The sequence below is a fragment of the Arvicanthis niloticus genome, chromosome 4 (assembly GCF_011762505.2).
Source record: "Arvicanthis niloticus isolate mArvNil1 chromosome 4, mArvNil1.pat.X, whole genome shotgun sequence".
Taxonomy (NCBI): domain Eukaryota; kingdom Metazoa; phylum Chordata; class Mammalia; order Rodentia; family Muridae; genus Arvicanthis; species Arvicanthis niloticus.
The window spans coordinates 87581383-87598132 of NC_047661.1; the positions used below are offsets into that span (position 1 = coordinate 87581383).

The 16750-nt window shown below is 46.1% G+C and overlaps 1 protein-coding gene across 4 annotated transcripts in view; it reads right to left on the minus strand.

Annotated features, from left to right (window-relative positions):
- Nucleotides 1-444: 444 nt before the first annotated feature.
- The window catches only part of Elapor1 (endosome-lysosome associated apoptosis and autophagy regulator 1), a 77018-nt gene continuing 60712 nt past the window's right edge, over nt 445-16750 (minus strand). For 2 of the 4 annotated variants that reach the window (XM_034500153.2, XM_076933143.1), the window contains 14 exons: nt 15789-15966; nt 14989-15117; nt 14383-14473; nt 12921-13026; nt 12554-12691; nt 10272-10535; nt 8082-8255; nt 6729-6909; nt 5978-6074; nt 5430-5531; nt 3452-3578; nt 3184-3362; nt 1918-2083; nt 445-736 (listed from right to left, as the gene is read on the minus strand). In XM_034500153.2, the coding sequence (XP_034356044.1) occupies nt 668-736; nt 1918-2083; nt 3184-3362; nt 3452-3578; nt 5430-5531; nt 5978-6074; nt 6729-6909; nt 8082-8255; nt 10272-10535; nt 12554-12691; nt 12921-13026; nt 14383-14473; nt 14989-15117; nt 15789-15966 (2001 nt within the window). In that variant the 3' untranslated portion in view covers nt 445-667. Of the gene's footprint in view, nt 768-867; nt 1005-1917; nt 2084-3183; nt 3363-3451; nt 3579-5429; nt 5532-5977; nt 6075-6728; nt 6910-8081; nt 8256-10271; nt 10536-12553; nt 12692-12920; nt 13027-14382; nt 14474-14988; nt 15118-15788; nt 15967-16750 lie in introns of those variants that run through there. The other 2 variants (XM_034500154.2, XM_076933142.1) reach the window with 2 other exon arrangements.

A 16750-nucleotide genomic window follows, 5' to 3' on the forward strand; every position in this document is an offset into this window, starting at 1 on the left:
CAAGTTCTTGATAAATAACTTCCTTTGTCTTTAGTGAAAATATCATTTAAAGAGAAGGAAATGAGGTGCCTGGTTATAAAACAGAATGAACACCCCCCCTTTTTTTCTTGCCTTTGTTTTTTTTTTTCCAGTCGCTTCTTACACAGGCTTCACCCACCTTGCCCTCAGATTGTCCACTGCTCCCTACTTAAACTCATTACCCAGGAGAAATGAATCGAGACTGCCATGACAACTGTCCCTCAGGCCACAGCCTCCCTTCTAAAGACATCATGAGCTGAAAGCCTTTATCGAAAAACCTCCCAGCTGCTCCTGCCCTCAAACTGGAGACCAGAAGCCAATTTTGTACTTAAAAAGAACTGCTTTTTAAAACTCTAAGAATTCTGGGCAGATAATGGTATGGCTCCCGTGAGTGGACTGTCTTAGAAAACAAAATATAAGCAAGGAAACAATACACGACATGTGGGTATATTTGGTAGGTTTGAGGCAAGTGGAGAGAAAGGTTTGGGTACTCTGTAAAAAACAAGGGTCTGAAATCCAAACTTCTGATAAGGCCACAATAAAGAGATTCCCAGCAGCGGGGAGCACAGGATGCTGGCACCTAAATTGCCACAGGCCTGCAGGGTGATGTGCCCAGGTGAGGAGGCAGGCGTGGCAGGAGGGGCGCCTCTCACATGTCCATGTCTGGGCCTCCTGAAGACGTCTTCAGCGGCACCGAGTCAAATCCATCAGGAGTCCTCTGAAAGAGAGACGGTGACAGGAGCTGCCTGCTGCACAGGGGCAAATTTAGGGACAAAGAAGAGAAATGGAAAATGGGTGACAGAGGAACCCTCTGGACTTCCTGCTTCTGGTGGTTTTGTGGGAACATAGGAACGAGTTATCTTCTGTCCCTTCCTGCTCTCTACAGATTCAGTCAGAGAATGTGAGACTTATGATTCTTGGTTTGCATCTTTGCAGAGTTCTAGAAGCCTCAGACAGCCCTAAGAGGTCTCCAGGGTTATCTCTCACTGGTGGGAGAAAAAAAACCAAAATCAAGACCCACGTTGGCCAAGGGTGTCACCCTGACAAGTCAGCACAAAGGAAAGAAGAGCCAGGCATTGAACAGACTGCCAACCCCTTCTTCTGCAGGCTCCCTGCCCTTTCCTAGCCTCTAGTGCCCACCTCATTCACACCTGTTTGAAAGACTCCCTTGTGCAGTAAGTAGTCAGGAGAAACTGTTTGGATGCCCTCTGCTGGCCCTATGCCCAGAGACAGTGGTGTCTGTATTGCATTTATGAGCTTCACATTCACCCACACACCCACACAGAGCCAGCCCTCCCAGTTCAGAATTACATAGCAGCTGCAGTTTACGCTTGGCTGTGATTCAGCCACTCAGGACAGGGCCCACACACCTTGGGGATAGCACCCTCTGCTGGTTAAGGGCTCTGAGGCCCTGGCATCTATCAGAAATCAAACCTAGAGATGGCCTCCTCTTCACTCAAAGGAAAAAGAAAAGGGAGATCTCTCTCTCTCTCTCTCTCTCTCTCTCTCTCTCTCTCTCTCTCTCTCTCTCCTCCTCTCTCTCTCTCTCTCTCTCTCTCTCTCTCTCTCTCTCTCTCTCTCTCTCTCTCTGTCTCTCTCTCTGTAACTATTAACATAAATGGTTCAATACTCCATCTGGAAGTTAAAAGGCCCTAACAATCCACCCACCAGAATACACACTGGGAAGGAGAAGCCTGGTCAAGCGCAGGCTGGGCTCCAGGGAAGAGAGTACTGATGTGAGCTACGAAGGGAAGAAGGTGATATTTTTAGGAGAGGCCAGAAGAGTGTTGGGAGTGGGGATCAGAGTAGAGGTCTTGTATGGAGCAGGGCCACTTAGTATCCCAGTGTCCACACCACCCCTCTAAGCTGAGTTTTAGTCCACTTCTTGTCCCTCCCTACCTTCGAGGTAAAGGATTTGATCTTCCCGAAGAGGGACTTCTTGCTGGTAAAGATGAGGTCATCTTCCACATCCTCTCCTTCCATGATGGCACAGCTGTCTGCTGCTGGCAGGTCGCAGTCTTTAAGAGTAGCATTCATTACCAACTTGGAGTATTTGTATTCTAATCTGTGAAATAAGGGAACAGAAGAGGCAGGAGATGAGAATGTGGGAGTAAGGGGGAAAGGTTGGGCTGCAAACAGATACTGCCTGTCATAGCAAAGCCTTGTGAAATGGCATGAAGGACAGGTGAAGAGAAGGGATCTTGCTTCTCAATTTAGTGATCTTTTATTTTTTTTTCAAGGCTGCTTGTGTGATATCAAAGGTTAACAGAAATATTGAAATTATAAAGTCATGCCTTGCCGGGCGGTGATGGCACACGCCTTTAATCCCAGCATTTGGGAGGCAGAGGCGGGCGGATTTCTGAGTTCGAGGCCAGCCTAGTCTACAAAGTGAGTTCCAGGACAGCCAGGACTACACAGAGAAACCCTGTCTCAAAAAAAAAAAAACCAAAAAAAAAACCCAACAACAACAACAAAAACAAACAAACAAACAAAAAAAAATAAAGTCATGCCTTGCTTGATTGGTTTTGGGGTTTATGAGACAGGGTTTCATATAGCCCAGGCTGTCCCAGAACTGATATCCTCGAGAATGATCCTGAACTCTGAGTCCTCTTGCCTCTACCTCCTAAGTGTTGGGATTACGGGCATGTACCATACCCTGTGGTTTCATTGTTAATAAAAACCACAAATTAAGAACATTCTTCTTTTTTGCTGGACTTTGAATCCATGTTAGGCAAGTAATTTACCACTGATCTACAACCTCGGCCCAAGGATCCTTTCTTCTTTCAGTCCTTCCTTCCTTTCTTTTTTTTTTTGGGGGGGGGTGTTTTTGTTTTGTTTTGTTTTTGAGATAGTGTCTTATTATATAGACCAAGCTGGCCTTGAACTCAGAGAAGTCTACTTGTCTCTGCCTCCTAAGTACTGGAATTAAAGGCAAGCACCACCTCACCTGGTTTGGTTTTTCCTTAGAGAATCTTATAGCCATTTTTAGATAGCCATCCCTGCTCAAGAACAAAAATAACCAAGACCTACAGTGGATGAGTATCTTTTTAAAAGTCTCTGGTCAATTGCAGACTCAATAGTCAACTCTGAAGAAAATTCTCAGTAATACCCTGGCTCAAGGATCCAACTCTGACCTCCCTCAGACTCCAACACCCCACCATGTACTTTAGATTCTTCTTCCAAAAGTAGCAGGTCAGGACGATGAGCAGGATGGCGGTGCAGATGCCAGCAGAGATGCCCACTTTTAACCAGAAATCAATCGTTTTGCAGATGGTGACTCTCTGCTCAGGCAGGGAAATGCCTCCGGAGCACAACTTTGGCTCTCGCCACATGTAAGTAGTCTTCTGTTGGAAAGAAAAACGAGGACCTCAGAACTCAGAACCCCTTGTCTCCTGGGTGTTCTCCAAGCAGAGCATAGGAGAGGAGAGCCTACCTGGATCCCAGCCACACAGCTGCTGATAAAAGTGTGGTAGTCAGAGGCCGAGCAGAGTGGACAAGCGGCTATACTCTCCCACAGGAAGTGGAAGTTACAGCCATCACAGGTGCCATCAGAGCACATGCTAGCAAAGTAGAAAGGAGACCAAGTTGTCACACTGGATGCCCGTGACACTTCATGCCTGATTCGTCTTCTTTTTCCCCCAAATGCCTCCTTCAACCTGCCTTTAACTCTGATGTTCCCTCCCTCCCTCCCTTCCCTCCTTTTTTCCTCCTTTCCTTCCTCTCTATATTTCTTCCTCCCTTTCTTTCTGAGACATGGTCTCACTCTGTAACCCACATAGGCCTTACACTCACAGTAATGCCATGTCCTGGCCTTCCAAGAGCTGGAAATGTATGGATGAGTCACCACGGCCATCTTAACAGCTTACTCTCCAATATCCCTGCCTGTTTCTGCTGATGTCAAATGAAGGCTCAACCTAATATATCCAGATTCTAGGACCCCTGGGGGGGGTCTCCCCTGTTCTCCCCATGGATGTGTCACATTCTTTTTTTTGTTGTTGTTGTTTTTTTTTTTTTTTTTGTTTTTTTGTTTTTTTTTGTTTTTTTTTATTTTGTTTTTTTGAGACAGGGTTTCTCTGTGTAGCCCTGGCTGTCCTGGAACTCACTCTGTAGACCAGGCTGGCCTCGAACTCAGAAATCTATCTACCTTCCTCTGCCTCCCAAGTGCTGGGATTAAAGGCGTGCGCCACCACAATGGCTATTTTTATACAACTGCCTGGTTGTGGGACTGCAGTTGAGATGGAGTTCAGATGTAGATATGTGCTATGCCTGTCCTTGGGTGTTGTTCCTCAGAAAATGTCCACTTTGGTTTTTTTTTTTTTTTTTTGGGGGGGGGAGGGGACTTGGGCCATGCTGATTAGGCTAGGTTGGCCTGTCCAGATCCATTGTCTCCAGCTCTCCAACACTGGGACTCCAAGTGTGACGCCATGCGAGGGAGCAAACTCAGGTCTTCATGCTTGTGCACCTAGCACTTCTGCTACTGAGCTATTTCCCCAGCCCAGTGCAGGTGTGTGTGCTCGCACGCACGCATGCACGCATGCCTGTTTGAACACCAGTGCAGGTGTGTGCATGTGTGTATGTGTGTATATGTGCGTGCACGCACATGTGTGTTCTGTTTTGTTTTTTTAAGATAGTGTCTCCTGAAATCCAGGCATTGAATTCATTATGTTGCTGAGATCAATCTCGACTGGGTCACAAACTTTGGTCTTTATGTGAAGAGACTGAGGCAAGTCAAGGCAGCAACATACTGGCCTAGCCAAAACAAAAATCCTGGGACATCCTTCAGGGAAGGGAAGTCTGTGACAGATCCTCCATGTTTCTCTCTGCCCCGGTTTATAATGGCCCCCTGGAATACACAAAATTGTCTTGGTTCTTCTGTCTGCACCTCCTAAGTGCTGAGGTTACAGGCATGCACTCCCATGCTTGATTTCTGGATTAGCTTGTGTGATATTTACAATGGCAAGGAGGCTTTATTTCTACTTCTACACTTGATCTTAGCCAAAAGAAGCAATTTTTATTTCTACTTCTATGCTATTGGTAGAGCAAATATTCTGTCCCTCTCCCCCTTTGAGACAATGTCACTATGTCACTATGTCATCCTAGTTACCTAAAACTTGATATGTAGACTAAGCTGGCCTCCAACTCAGAGATTCATCTGCCTCTCTGTCTCCCAAATACTGGGATTAAAGGCACACATGGCCACACCCTGCTTTTTTTTTTTTTTTTTTTTTTTTTTTTTTTTTTTTTTTACTTTGAGTTAAGATCTAGGGGCCATGACTATGCCCCCAAGAGTCCTTAAATGGATCTAAAATGATTTTTTTCTTCTTTTTAAAAATAATGTCTGCGTCTTGAGATGGAGTGAGTTTCAGAAAGAGTGGCTGTGGCTGGTGCAGCCTCCCCCCTACAGAGATTACCTGGGTAGCCGCAGGGTGCCAGGAACAGCTTTCATTGGGTTGCATCTGAGGCGAATGGTGGTTGATCTTCCAGAACTGCAGGACTGAGTTACATCATTGGATCTGCAGTGAGAGCCATGAGGGAAGGGCTCACCCTGCTGTCACTGGGGAGCCATTGTATGGAGTCAACATGGGGTGATTTGGGCACGTATGGGTCTCAGGTTCTCTTTGACAGACAGGGAAGGCACAAACTTTGGTTCTTATGTGGAGAGAGTGGAGACCAGGGAAATCTAATCAAGGGTGCAACGCCCTGGCCTAAGAAAGAAAGGGCTAGCACATACTGGGACCTCCTTCAGCAGATCCTCCATTTTTCTCCCTGACCCAGTGCATAATGGCCCCAAGAATATGCAAAAAGCTCATGTCAAGTCACAGCCGGCTTTTACTCTGATGATTGGGTAGCCTTAGACTTCCATCAATCCTGCTTAGGCTTGACAAGTAGGAAGTGGATGGGTGGGGTGCAATTCTGTGGAAGAGTCTGAGATTGCTTTAGCCTGGTCTTTCATCCTCACCTAAAAAAGAAGACTACGTCCGGGATCCCTGAGGTCGCTGGGTGAAAAAGTTCAAGTGGGGAGACGATTCCATCCAAAGTCATGTCTGTTGACACTCCTGTCAAACCAGAGCTCCTGATTAGTTCTTGCTCATAGTGTTAGCTGGTCACTACCTCAATGCTTTCAAGGCCTGTCAACAACCAACCTTTATTTCATCATATTGCCGAGTGGCTCATGCAAACTCGGACCCCGGGTTTATCAGAGATGTCAGGGGCACATGGAATAGAATTCAAAAAAGATCAGGAGGTTGGGCTTCTCACATGGGGCCATGTACCTTCCAGCCATCAGCCTCATATTCATTAATACACATACACACATACACACACACACACACATACACACACACAGAGAGAGAGAGAGAGAGAGAGAGAGAGAGAGAGAGAGAGAGAGAGAGAGAGAGAAACACATAGACACATAAAGACACACACAGACACCCAGAGACCCACACAAATACAAACACAAATATACAGAGAGATACTCATATACAGAGACATTCACACAGAAACAGATACAAACAGAAACACACACAGATACACACACAGAGAGAAACACACACAGACACACATGCAAACAGATACACACAGACACACAGAGACACACAAACCTACATACAGATACACACAGACACATACATAAACAGAGACACATACACATATACACAGACACACAGACACAGACACTCAAGCAAGTCTGGGGTAACTGGATTACTCACCAATAAGTCGGTCAGCAAGACTGACCGGCTGTGAGGACACCCCAGCCTTGTAACCCATCACCTCAGAGGGGATGATGACCACCTCGCAGACATAGGCTGTGACAGACTTAGAGAAACCAGCTTCACCCTCAGGGATCCGGAGGTCAGTGACATTGTCTGTGCACACAGCCATTTTTTTCCCCTGGTAGGGCACATGTGGAAGATAGCACAAGATTACAGAAGAGTCCCAGAAGGGAACAGGGACCACTCCCCACGCCCCCACATCTAAAAGGTAAGCTTCCCATCCCATGCTGCAGCAGAATGATTCTCACAAGAAGACTGAAGAAGGGGAGGGGGTGGAGGTGGGGGAGAAGGTAAAGATTTGTCCCAGTTTCTAGACACTAGCCTTGTACTTCCGTGTGGTCACCTTGACTGTGCTGGTAGCAGCTGCTTTGGAGTTCTAACCAACTGATCAAGGGCCCTTCTGTATCTGGGTGCATCCTCTAGACTGAAGTTGGGTTATGCAACTGAGCCCTGAGGCCAGTGACATTTACTGGAACATTAGGGCTGGCTTATGCTCCCTTCTTGTCTCCCTTGGTGCTGTGGTTCCACTGTCTGTCTTGGGAGCAATGTCTGGACAGACTCCCAGGGGTTCAAACAGACATGGAGCTTTGAGTTTGTTTTATTTCTTTGGTTGGTTGGTTGGTTGGTTGTTTTGATGAGATTTCGATAAGTAGCCCAGTGGGACCTAGTACTAAAGATTACCCTGCTTCATCCCCTCACCCCAAATACGTGGTACTCAAGGACTGGATAACCTTTCTGGAGGGAGGGAAGGTTCTGGGAGAATGAACTCAGGGCCTTAAGCCTGCCAAACTTTTCAGCCTCTCAGTCGTACTCTCAGCCTCTCCCTTCTGTTTTGTGAAAGAGCAAAATAAAACAAAGCAAACTGTGTGCTGACAGAAGGAAACTGGCTTCTCCGCCAGGCTTTTTTGTTTTTTTGAGATAGTTGCTCTGCATAGCCTGATCTCAAATTCCAGATCCTCCTGCCTCAACCTTCAGAGGACTGGGATTGTTTCTGTGCCACCATGCCTGGCACCTCTGGTCTTTACTAACCTTATCGTGACCAGCCGTGGAGACGAGTGTACACCTTGTACCTGGGAGGCTGAAGCAGGAATAGAAGGACACACATCCTAGATTCCCCAAGGTTACCTCTCTCAGCTCCCTGTGGGAGGCTGGCTGCAACTATTTAAACCTCTTTAATTCTCAACTTCCCTGACTGCCTCAGAGATTCTGTGGTGTTCTCTGTTTTGTTTTGTTTTTCTCCTGTGTTTATATATGGCCTCTAGTCCACTTTTCAGAGCTCACACTGCTTACCTGGTTTCCACAGAGACTCAAGGTGAAATGATGAAAATACTTCAGCCCCTTTGAAGTGAAGCTTGGCACTCCCGACAGAGAGACGGTGCTTGCCAGAGCTGAGAAGTTGTAGTTGAAAATCCTACTGGGGGTCTTTCTGGAAAAGGTGCAGTCATTGTAGCAGAGAGAGTGGATCTGAGGGGGAAAGGGTCCAGTCAATGGTCAATCTCAGGCCATGAGAGCTGCACTGGAGTACAGCAGACCTCCCCACAGCCTGCTCCAGCAGGAATGAAATGGAAGAGGAGGAAGGAAGAACTGACGTACATTAAAAGAAGTGAAGCAGACATTGATCGGATCTACCTTGCTATTGATTGATTGATTATTGGCACATATAAGATGAACATGACTGAAGTGGGTTCACATACGATCGCCTGTGCTGGCCATCGTGAAAGACTGAAAGAAGCACCAGTGTGCAGACTCTTACAAGGATGCCCCTATACATACACAAAGGACTTTTACAAGGACATCTGCCCGGCAACTGTCCACTCAGCCTTGGACTGATGCCGCTCTCGTTTTAATCACTGTGGCCAAGATCCCTTGTGTTCCAATATGTCTGACACACTTTCCATTCATGTCCGCTAAATGTCCTCTTGTCTCAGTCTTTGAATAGACCTATGATTTACTGTGGCACATGTGTCACACTACAGGACTCTGAGGTTCCCAGATGTCAGTACTCACTGGAGAATCCCTGTCTGATTTTGTTTTTAATAGCGCTAGGGATCAAACCTAGAGCCTTGTGCAGGCTGGGCATGTGCTCTGTGACCAAGCTTGTCTTTACAAGCTGAAGACAGGGGGGCCTTAACTGAAGTAAGTGTTCCAGAGTGGCAAGAAGGAGACTTCCATTCTTCCCCGCATATGCAGCGCACACATGGTCATTTTAAACTCACTGAAACTCGCTTCCTTTTGCTGGAGTTCTCTGTGGGAAACTGAGTTGTGGAAGGAGCTTTGCTTCCTGTTTTTTTGTGTTAGGGACCCAGTCAGAGGCAGTCTGACTTATGGCCATTCTCTCCCGTCCCCTCCTCCTACCCCAGCAGCAGAGGGAGCGCCAGGGGAAGAAGACTATGGAGAATGTCTCAGGTATCCCCTAAAACAACGGTCCTCAACCTTCCTAATGCTGTGACCCTTTAAGACCCTTTAAGACACCAAACCATAAAATTATCTTCATTGCTACCTCATAACTGTAATTTTGCTCCTATTATAAATTGTAATGTAAATATCTGATATGCAGGATATCTGACGTGCGACTCCCACTCAATGGTTGAGGCCACTGCCCTAAAAGATTTTCAGGGGTCTGTACAATGAATGTACACACTTTGCAGATAACTAGAGCAAGACTATATAGTGTTTGAGGTTGGTCTGGACTATATGGAACCTGGTCTCATAAATACATAGATAAATTTAAATAAATGAATAAAGTCTGATAGGTATCTCCCTCACGTGATCAGTAAAATACAAATTAATTCTAAATGTTAACAACTATCTAATGTACTCTCTTTGGGGTTTTATCTTGTTTTGTTTTTGTTTTTGAGACAGGGTCTCATGAGTTCTATGCTGGCCTCAAACTTGCTGTGTAGGATAAGAATAATCCTGAACTCCTGACTTTCTCTCCTCTACCTCCCAAGTGCTGGGATTACTGACAGGTGCCACCCACCATGCCTTGCTTGTACTTGTTTGTTCTTGGATGCGAAACTACTTGGGAGCAGTATCACTGTTTGGCCACACTAGATTTTTATATCCACAGAGTTGAGAAGCCCCCTGGATGGAGGGCAGCCATGCAGATTAATTTTAAGTACCAGCAAAGGTTGACTCGCCTTCCTAAAACAGAGGGGGCAGGATACTGCGGAAATGAGCAAAATTTGGGCCACAGACCCCACTAATTTTTCCCTTCAGGTCTTTCCACAGATGCCAAACCTCTGGACCACAGGGTCACTAATCTCCACCAACTGAAGATATGAGTTGCCTACTACAGAGGGAAGACAAGACCTCCTGCTAAGAACTCACCACCTACGGTCACCTCCTGGCTAGTGTCCTTCACAACAACCTGAGCATGGGAATGGGCTGGGGGTCTCTAGAGGAGGCATGTGGGTATCAGCCCCTGGAGAATCCCATTAAGAACACAGCACCCGTGCAAGTCTGGCAGACTGGTGGTACCTTGTTGTTCTTGGTTCCTGGACCACAGGGCACACAGGCTTGTGCGCCATAAGGCTGGTGAGCTTTCAGGATGGTGTTAGAGGGGCAGAGGTGGCAGGTCCCAGAATCCCGGTTGATGTAATGGCCAGCAGGACAAGAGGTGCAGGAGGAGCCCAAATCAGAGGCTTCTAGGGCACAGGGACGGCAGTAGGAGGCCACGCCCCCCATGACGTTGGTGACATTGATTGAGTAGATCTTGGCGACATCATTGGTATACTTTCTGCCCTGGAGTTGAGGAAACAAGAGCAGAGAAAGGAGAGGCCTAAAGCAGCAGCAGCCATAGGAAGAGCAGAGTACTGTGTAATTGTATCTTACAAAAATGTGTGTTTATTTTCACTTTACTTGTGTGTGTACATGTGTATATGTGCATTTGAATGTGAGCATGCATGTAGAAGCCAGACATGGACATCAGATTTCTTTTTATCACTCTCCATCTCATTTTTTTGAGACAGGGTCTCTCACTGAACTAACTGCCTCATGTCCTGGTTTTTACGTGGATGCTGGAGATCAAACCCAGGTCCCTGGGCTCCACGGCAACAGCTGGTACTGACTGAACCACTGGAAGCATCTTTCTCATATTATTTAGCAGTGGCTCCTTATATAATAATTAAAAATGAACGATACTAAAAATAAATTGTAATCTGAGTGGTGGTGGCATGTACCTTTAATCCCAGCCCTTGGGAGGCAGAAGAAGGTGGATCTCTGTGAGTCCGAGGTCAGCCTGGTCTATATATATATACTGAGTTCAGGACAGCCAAGGCCACACAGAGAAACCCTGTCTCAAAAAACCCAAAGTTAAATAAATAAATAAATAAATAAATAGTTTAACTTAAAAAAGAACAGTGGCTTTTAAGGTATATTTTGTGTAACTAACAACAAGACTAACCTATTTTAAGTTCCATGTAAAAATGTTATGTACCATGGGGAATTTATAAGAGATTCTAATATATGGGTGGGGATCTTTGTCAAAGAAAAAAAATCCACGTACTTAAAAAAAATCAAAATTAGGACTGGATGTAGTCTTACTACCCTACAATCCCAACACTCAGGAGGCAGAGGTAGAAGGATCTCAAGGTGGAAATCAACCAGGACTGTATCATAAGACCCTGTCTCTAAAAACCAGAGACTGAGAAGTGGGGATTAAAAGTGAGAGTCTACTTATTATACATGTGGGATGCAGAGAGGGACAGAGACAGAGAGACATAGAAACAAAGAATGCACACTCTCCCAGATAGTTGCTGGGTTTCTCCAGGTAACAAGATTATGGGGGATTTGTTTGCTTGTTTGTTTGTTTGTTTTGTTTTGTTTTGTTTTGAGACAGGGTCCACTTTATAGCCCAGGTTATTGTGCTTTCTGAAATACATCTGCATTTTTTTTTAGTTAAGAAAATAAAGCCAGGCTTTTTCCTTCTCTTCCTGGGAGGTTGGTAGGATAGAAGGATCAGCTAGGTGGTTTGTCTGCACCTCTGAGCTAGCAGGCTTCCACCAAAGTGTCTGACTCCTCAGTCTTCATTTGGTAAATCAAATATTTGGAATTTTGCTTTAAAAAAAAAAAAAAACATTTTGTCACTCCAGTTTGTTGCATGACTCCACAGACAGGGAAAGCACTCCCCAGCTGCAGATAAACTGAGACTCCATCAGAATTGGAGAATAAAAGCATCCAACTAAGGAATCCAGAGACTACAGGGACAAATGAAATATCTAAAGAAAAAGAACAATCATCAAGAGAAAATGTCCCAAGAAAAAGAGTGCAGTGGCCAAGCAGTACTACCCACCTCCCTCTTGTCTCTTCTGCCTTCTCCAGACATAAGTGGCAAATGGTCTTTATGTGGTCCCAATTCTATTAAAAGTTAGAGCTGGCTTTGGGTTTGGGGAAAAAAAAAAAAGAAAGAAAATAAAGCCAAGTTTTTAGTCTAGCTCTGGGAAGGCTAAGGCAGGAGGATTTACAGGTTCTAGGTCAGCCTGGGTTACATACCAAGACCCTGTCTCAAAACCAAAAGAAAAGCAGATTAATTATTCTTGAAAATAGCCACAGGTCTGGCTTCACCTGTGGTAGAGACTACAAGGGGAAGGGGACAGATGAGTGAAGGTATTCAATGTCATCTTCCCTGGAAGTCACTTAGAAAAGGCTAGAAGCCCTGAGAGCCATGCTGAGCATTCTGCAGATTGTGAACTCAGAAGCAAGCGTGAGCTCATGGCAGGAATCCTGTGCTCAGTCTGTACCCGGGAAGGAGAAGGACTCACTGTTTCATGAAGGGTGGTCCTCTGGAAGGCCCATGTGAAGCTCACGGTAGCATTCTCCTCGATGGTGTAGGTATAGGACTGTTTGCCTTTGGTGCCTTTCCACGTCTCCACTGGAGTATTGGTCCTGGAATTCATGCCCTGAGACCAGGAGAGGCAGGTGAGGAAGGCGTGATTGCTACGTGAGGCAAGTGCTACGTTGTGGGCTAGCACACTGGTCAGACCTATGTTAAGTACTACTTGGCAGTCACTCTTGGCTTTTGCTTTGTGGGATCACTGTGATGGGTGTCCAGGATATTGCCTCACTGCTGGGACATGCTGGGACAACCCTCCCGTGGAAGTCCCCATCTGGCTAAGAGAAGAAACATACCACCATGAAGTAGAGCTCACAGTTCACAGAGCAGATGGTCTCGAAGACAAATGTGATCCTGGCCACCTCTTTATTCTCTGTGTCTGCCATCACTGACTGCGGAGGTCTGTGAGAGAAACATTGAAAGTCATCTCAGAGGCCAAGAAGTGCTATTCGAAGGGTCTAGACAGCAGAAAGGGTTAGTTGAAGGTTTGGGGGACCTAGATAAGGTGTCTGTAGGAAAGAAGTGGGAACTAAGTCCAATTATGCCACCCAAGTTATATGACACTGACCTAGCTTAGCTCCGTCAACTATGAAATGGAGGTGACAAATATTTATATCTCATTATAGTGTTGATGTCTAACAATACACCAAATGTGCATATGCTTTATAATAGGGACAATCCTGTTCAATCTTCTCGCCACAAGTAAAAATGAACTGTATATGAGCTGGAGAGATGGCTCAGTGGTTTAGAGCTGCTGTTGCTCTTGCTGAGGACCCAGGTTCAATTCCCAGAACCTATATGATAGCTCACAACCATACATAGCCCCAGTTCCAGGGGATCCAATAGGCACACACAAGGTGCGTATACATACCCACATAAAACATTCATACACACAAAGTAAAAGAAATTAGTCTAAGAAGTAAATGCATAAAAAATGAACTGCAAAGGGCACTGTGGCCCTGACTTTAAGTCTCTTTTTAGAGACTCTCTTGGCTATTGTGAAGAGGAAGGATTCAAGTGGTCTGTCAGTGAGAGAAGCTAGGTGGGCCGATACAGCACGGGCAGAGTTATTTTTCTCATTGCTGTGACAAAATGATGGATGAAAAGCAACTTAAGAGAGAAGGGTTTATTTGGCTCATGGTCTGAGGGGATAAAGTCCACTTCCTGGGGCAGTGTGGCAGCTGGAGCGTGAGGTGGCTCCAGATCCGAGAGAGATCTTTCCTCCTTAGCCAGTCCTCTCTGGAAATGCCCTTCCTGACATACCTAGAGATATGTCTCCTAGGTGATTTCGAATATCATCAAGTTGACATATTCAAACGATGCCATTCATCACAGGGTGGGGGAGGAGTGGGGGCCGGGCTCAGAGAGACTGCTCAGAGACTGGGGACACTGGCTGCTCTTGCAGAGTACTGGGATTTGATTCCTAGCTCCCACATGGTGGCTTGCAAGTCACCTGTAACTCCAGTTCTAGGGAATCCAGCATCCTCTCTGGTTTCTCATGGGGGCACATACATACATACATACATACATACATACATACATTCGAGCAAACATGCATACACACACAAAATAAAAATAAATTTTTAAAAGAGTAACGGCCACTGGTGATAACTAAGAAAATGTGCTACTGTCCAGTTAGCATAGCCACTGTGTGTGCTCCTCTTGTCTGGACCGACTCAGCTCTGGAGCCCTCTCCTCTACCACATTCCTGAGTATGTGGGATTGGGATGAGGCCAGGTTGTCTTGGGCTTTCCTCACCTAAACCCTGGCACGACCAGAGTGAGAATCATGAAGTCATTGTCTGAGGCTCCAACAGCTGTATAAATGTGGTCACCAGCCACCTCCCAGCCTGGAGAAGGAGAGGAAAGGGTTAATGCCCTCAGGTATTGGCAAATGTATATTGGGTGGCGCTCTAGAGATAACAGCCCTGTCCTTTAAGGTTTTCAGACCTTTCTTATCCCAGCAAATAACTTACTCATTTCTTTTCTTCCTAGCCACCTTCCTCTCTTTCTCCCCCACCCCCTTTCTCTCACTCTGTAGTCCAGGGTGACCAGATCTGAGGCAATCCTTCTGCCTTGACCCCTTTTGTTTTATTTTTAATAATTTTGTTGTTTTGAGAAGGATTTCACCCAGAGGTCAGCCTGGACCTCATTATTGCCTCTTATTTGCAGCAATGTTCCTGCCTCAGCCTCCTGAGCGCTGGAATTACAGGCATGAACCGTCCATGCTTTTTCTAGCTGTCTCTGAAACTGAGCATCGGTGGTGGCATGTCTGCTGTAAAGAGTGATGCTTTCAAGGGGATGGGTCACTCCCCGTGGGAGTGCAGGGAGTGACAGTGCAGGGTAAGTGGGGAGAGGCAGTCACCTGTCAGGCCCTTGTATTCAAAGTTGATCCCACTGAGAACAGTAGTTTCCATGTTGGAGGGCAGTGTGTTCCACCACTTGTACTCAAATCCTACTGCAGGTTCGGTGCCTGCTGGGCAGTGGGTACAATCTAGGGGAAGCACAAGATCCATTACCCAGGAGGAAATCTACAGCCATGGTCAGAAAGTGCTGACTGCTGCCAGACAGACAAGCGGCAGCCAAACAGTGGATGGCGCAGTGCTGTGGTACAAAGACGTGCCAGAGGGACTCAAATTATATTTAACACGTTCCAATTAGACACACAGGCCAGTACGCCAACTGTCCTTACTTACCAAAACATCCATTTCGACGTCCCTTTTAATCTTTCTCATGTACTTCACGTGATTCCCACATAGCCATCAACTGCATTCGGGTTAGCATGGACACAGTCCCCCCCCACCCCGGCTCCCCACCCCGACTCCTTTGTGCAGCAAAGGTTCTGATTCTGTCCAGGGAGCCTTTTTAGCCTCCTGAACTTTCTACTTAGCATCCACATACTGGACATCTCTGTTTTGAAGACTGAGACTCTTGAGGCCCGGGTCGTGTTTGCAGACGGAATGAAGAAGAAGGCAGGGCAGTTGTTAAGTCTGACCCTAACCTATAGACTCCTGACCCTGGTCCTCAGAACTGGCCTGCTCTTCACTGCCTTCAGTGGATTGGCAGAGTCTATTCTGATAGCTACTCTGGGTATTCACGTGGCCCACCCGACAGCCAAGCATTAGGACGGGGAGGATGTAAGGAGCAGAGCGCCCGGGCTGTTACCGGAGCCGTTGGAGTATGAGCCGTATGGGCAAGGTTCACAGGTGCTGTTGTTGGTTTTGAAGAAACCTGGGTTACAGGGTGGGCAGCGGGTCTTCACACCGGAGGCGGGAAGCTTCACTGCGCCCTCCAGGTCCTCGCCACAGATTTTTGGCATGGCCCATTTGTACATGAGCTGTGTCTAACAATAAATAAAAAGAAAAGAAGAAAACGGATTAAGCAAGATTCAACACATGGATTTAGTCTGTGGGTTGAGACTCCTTTGGGGCTCACATATCAGATGTCTTGCATGTGAGGTATTTATATTATATTCATAACAGTACCAAAATTACAGCTATGAAATAGCAATGAAATAAAATATCTTGTGGTAGGAGGTCACCACAACCCGAGGAACTGTATTAAAAGGTTGCATGCAGTATTAGGAAGGTTGAGAACCACTGTTTCAGACCCTACCAAGAATGCTGGAGGACACCAGAGATCTGGACCAGGATGAGAATTCCAGAAAAAGTAGTCACACAGTTTTGGTCACACATTTGTTCACAGTAACTGCCAAATAACATCGGTCAGAGGAGGAAGGGTGTCTCTGATGACAGAGAAAATGGGTGACCAGGTGTCTTCAGACAACATATGTGGACTCTTTCCAAAAAAAAAAAAAAAAATTTTTTTTTTTTATTAGCTGAGCATGGTAGTGCATACCTTTAACCCTGTGCTCAGGAGGCAGAGGTAAGTAGATCTCTGTAAATCCTAGGCCAGCACTGTCTACATAATAAGACTTGTTTCAAAAAAAATCAAAACAAAAACTCACACACCCCCTCAATATTTGTTGATTGTCTTTTATTTGTTGAATAGTCTTTTCAAAAAGGCTTTCTCCAGCTCCTCAGACCTGTTCTGTTCTCTGGGGTTCTCCCAGGCCCTATTTATCACCTCCACTGCCTTGTGGCCAGCCCCTGTTTCTCCTCTTCAGA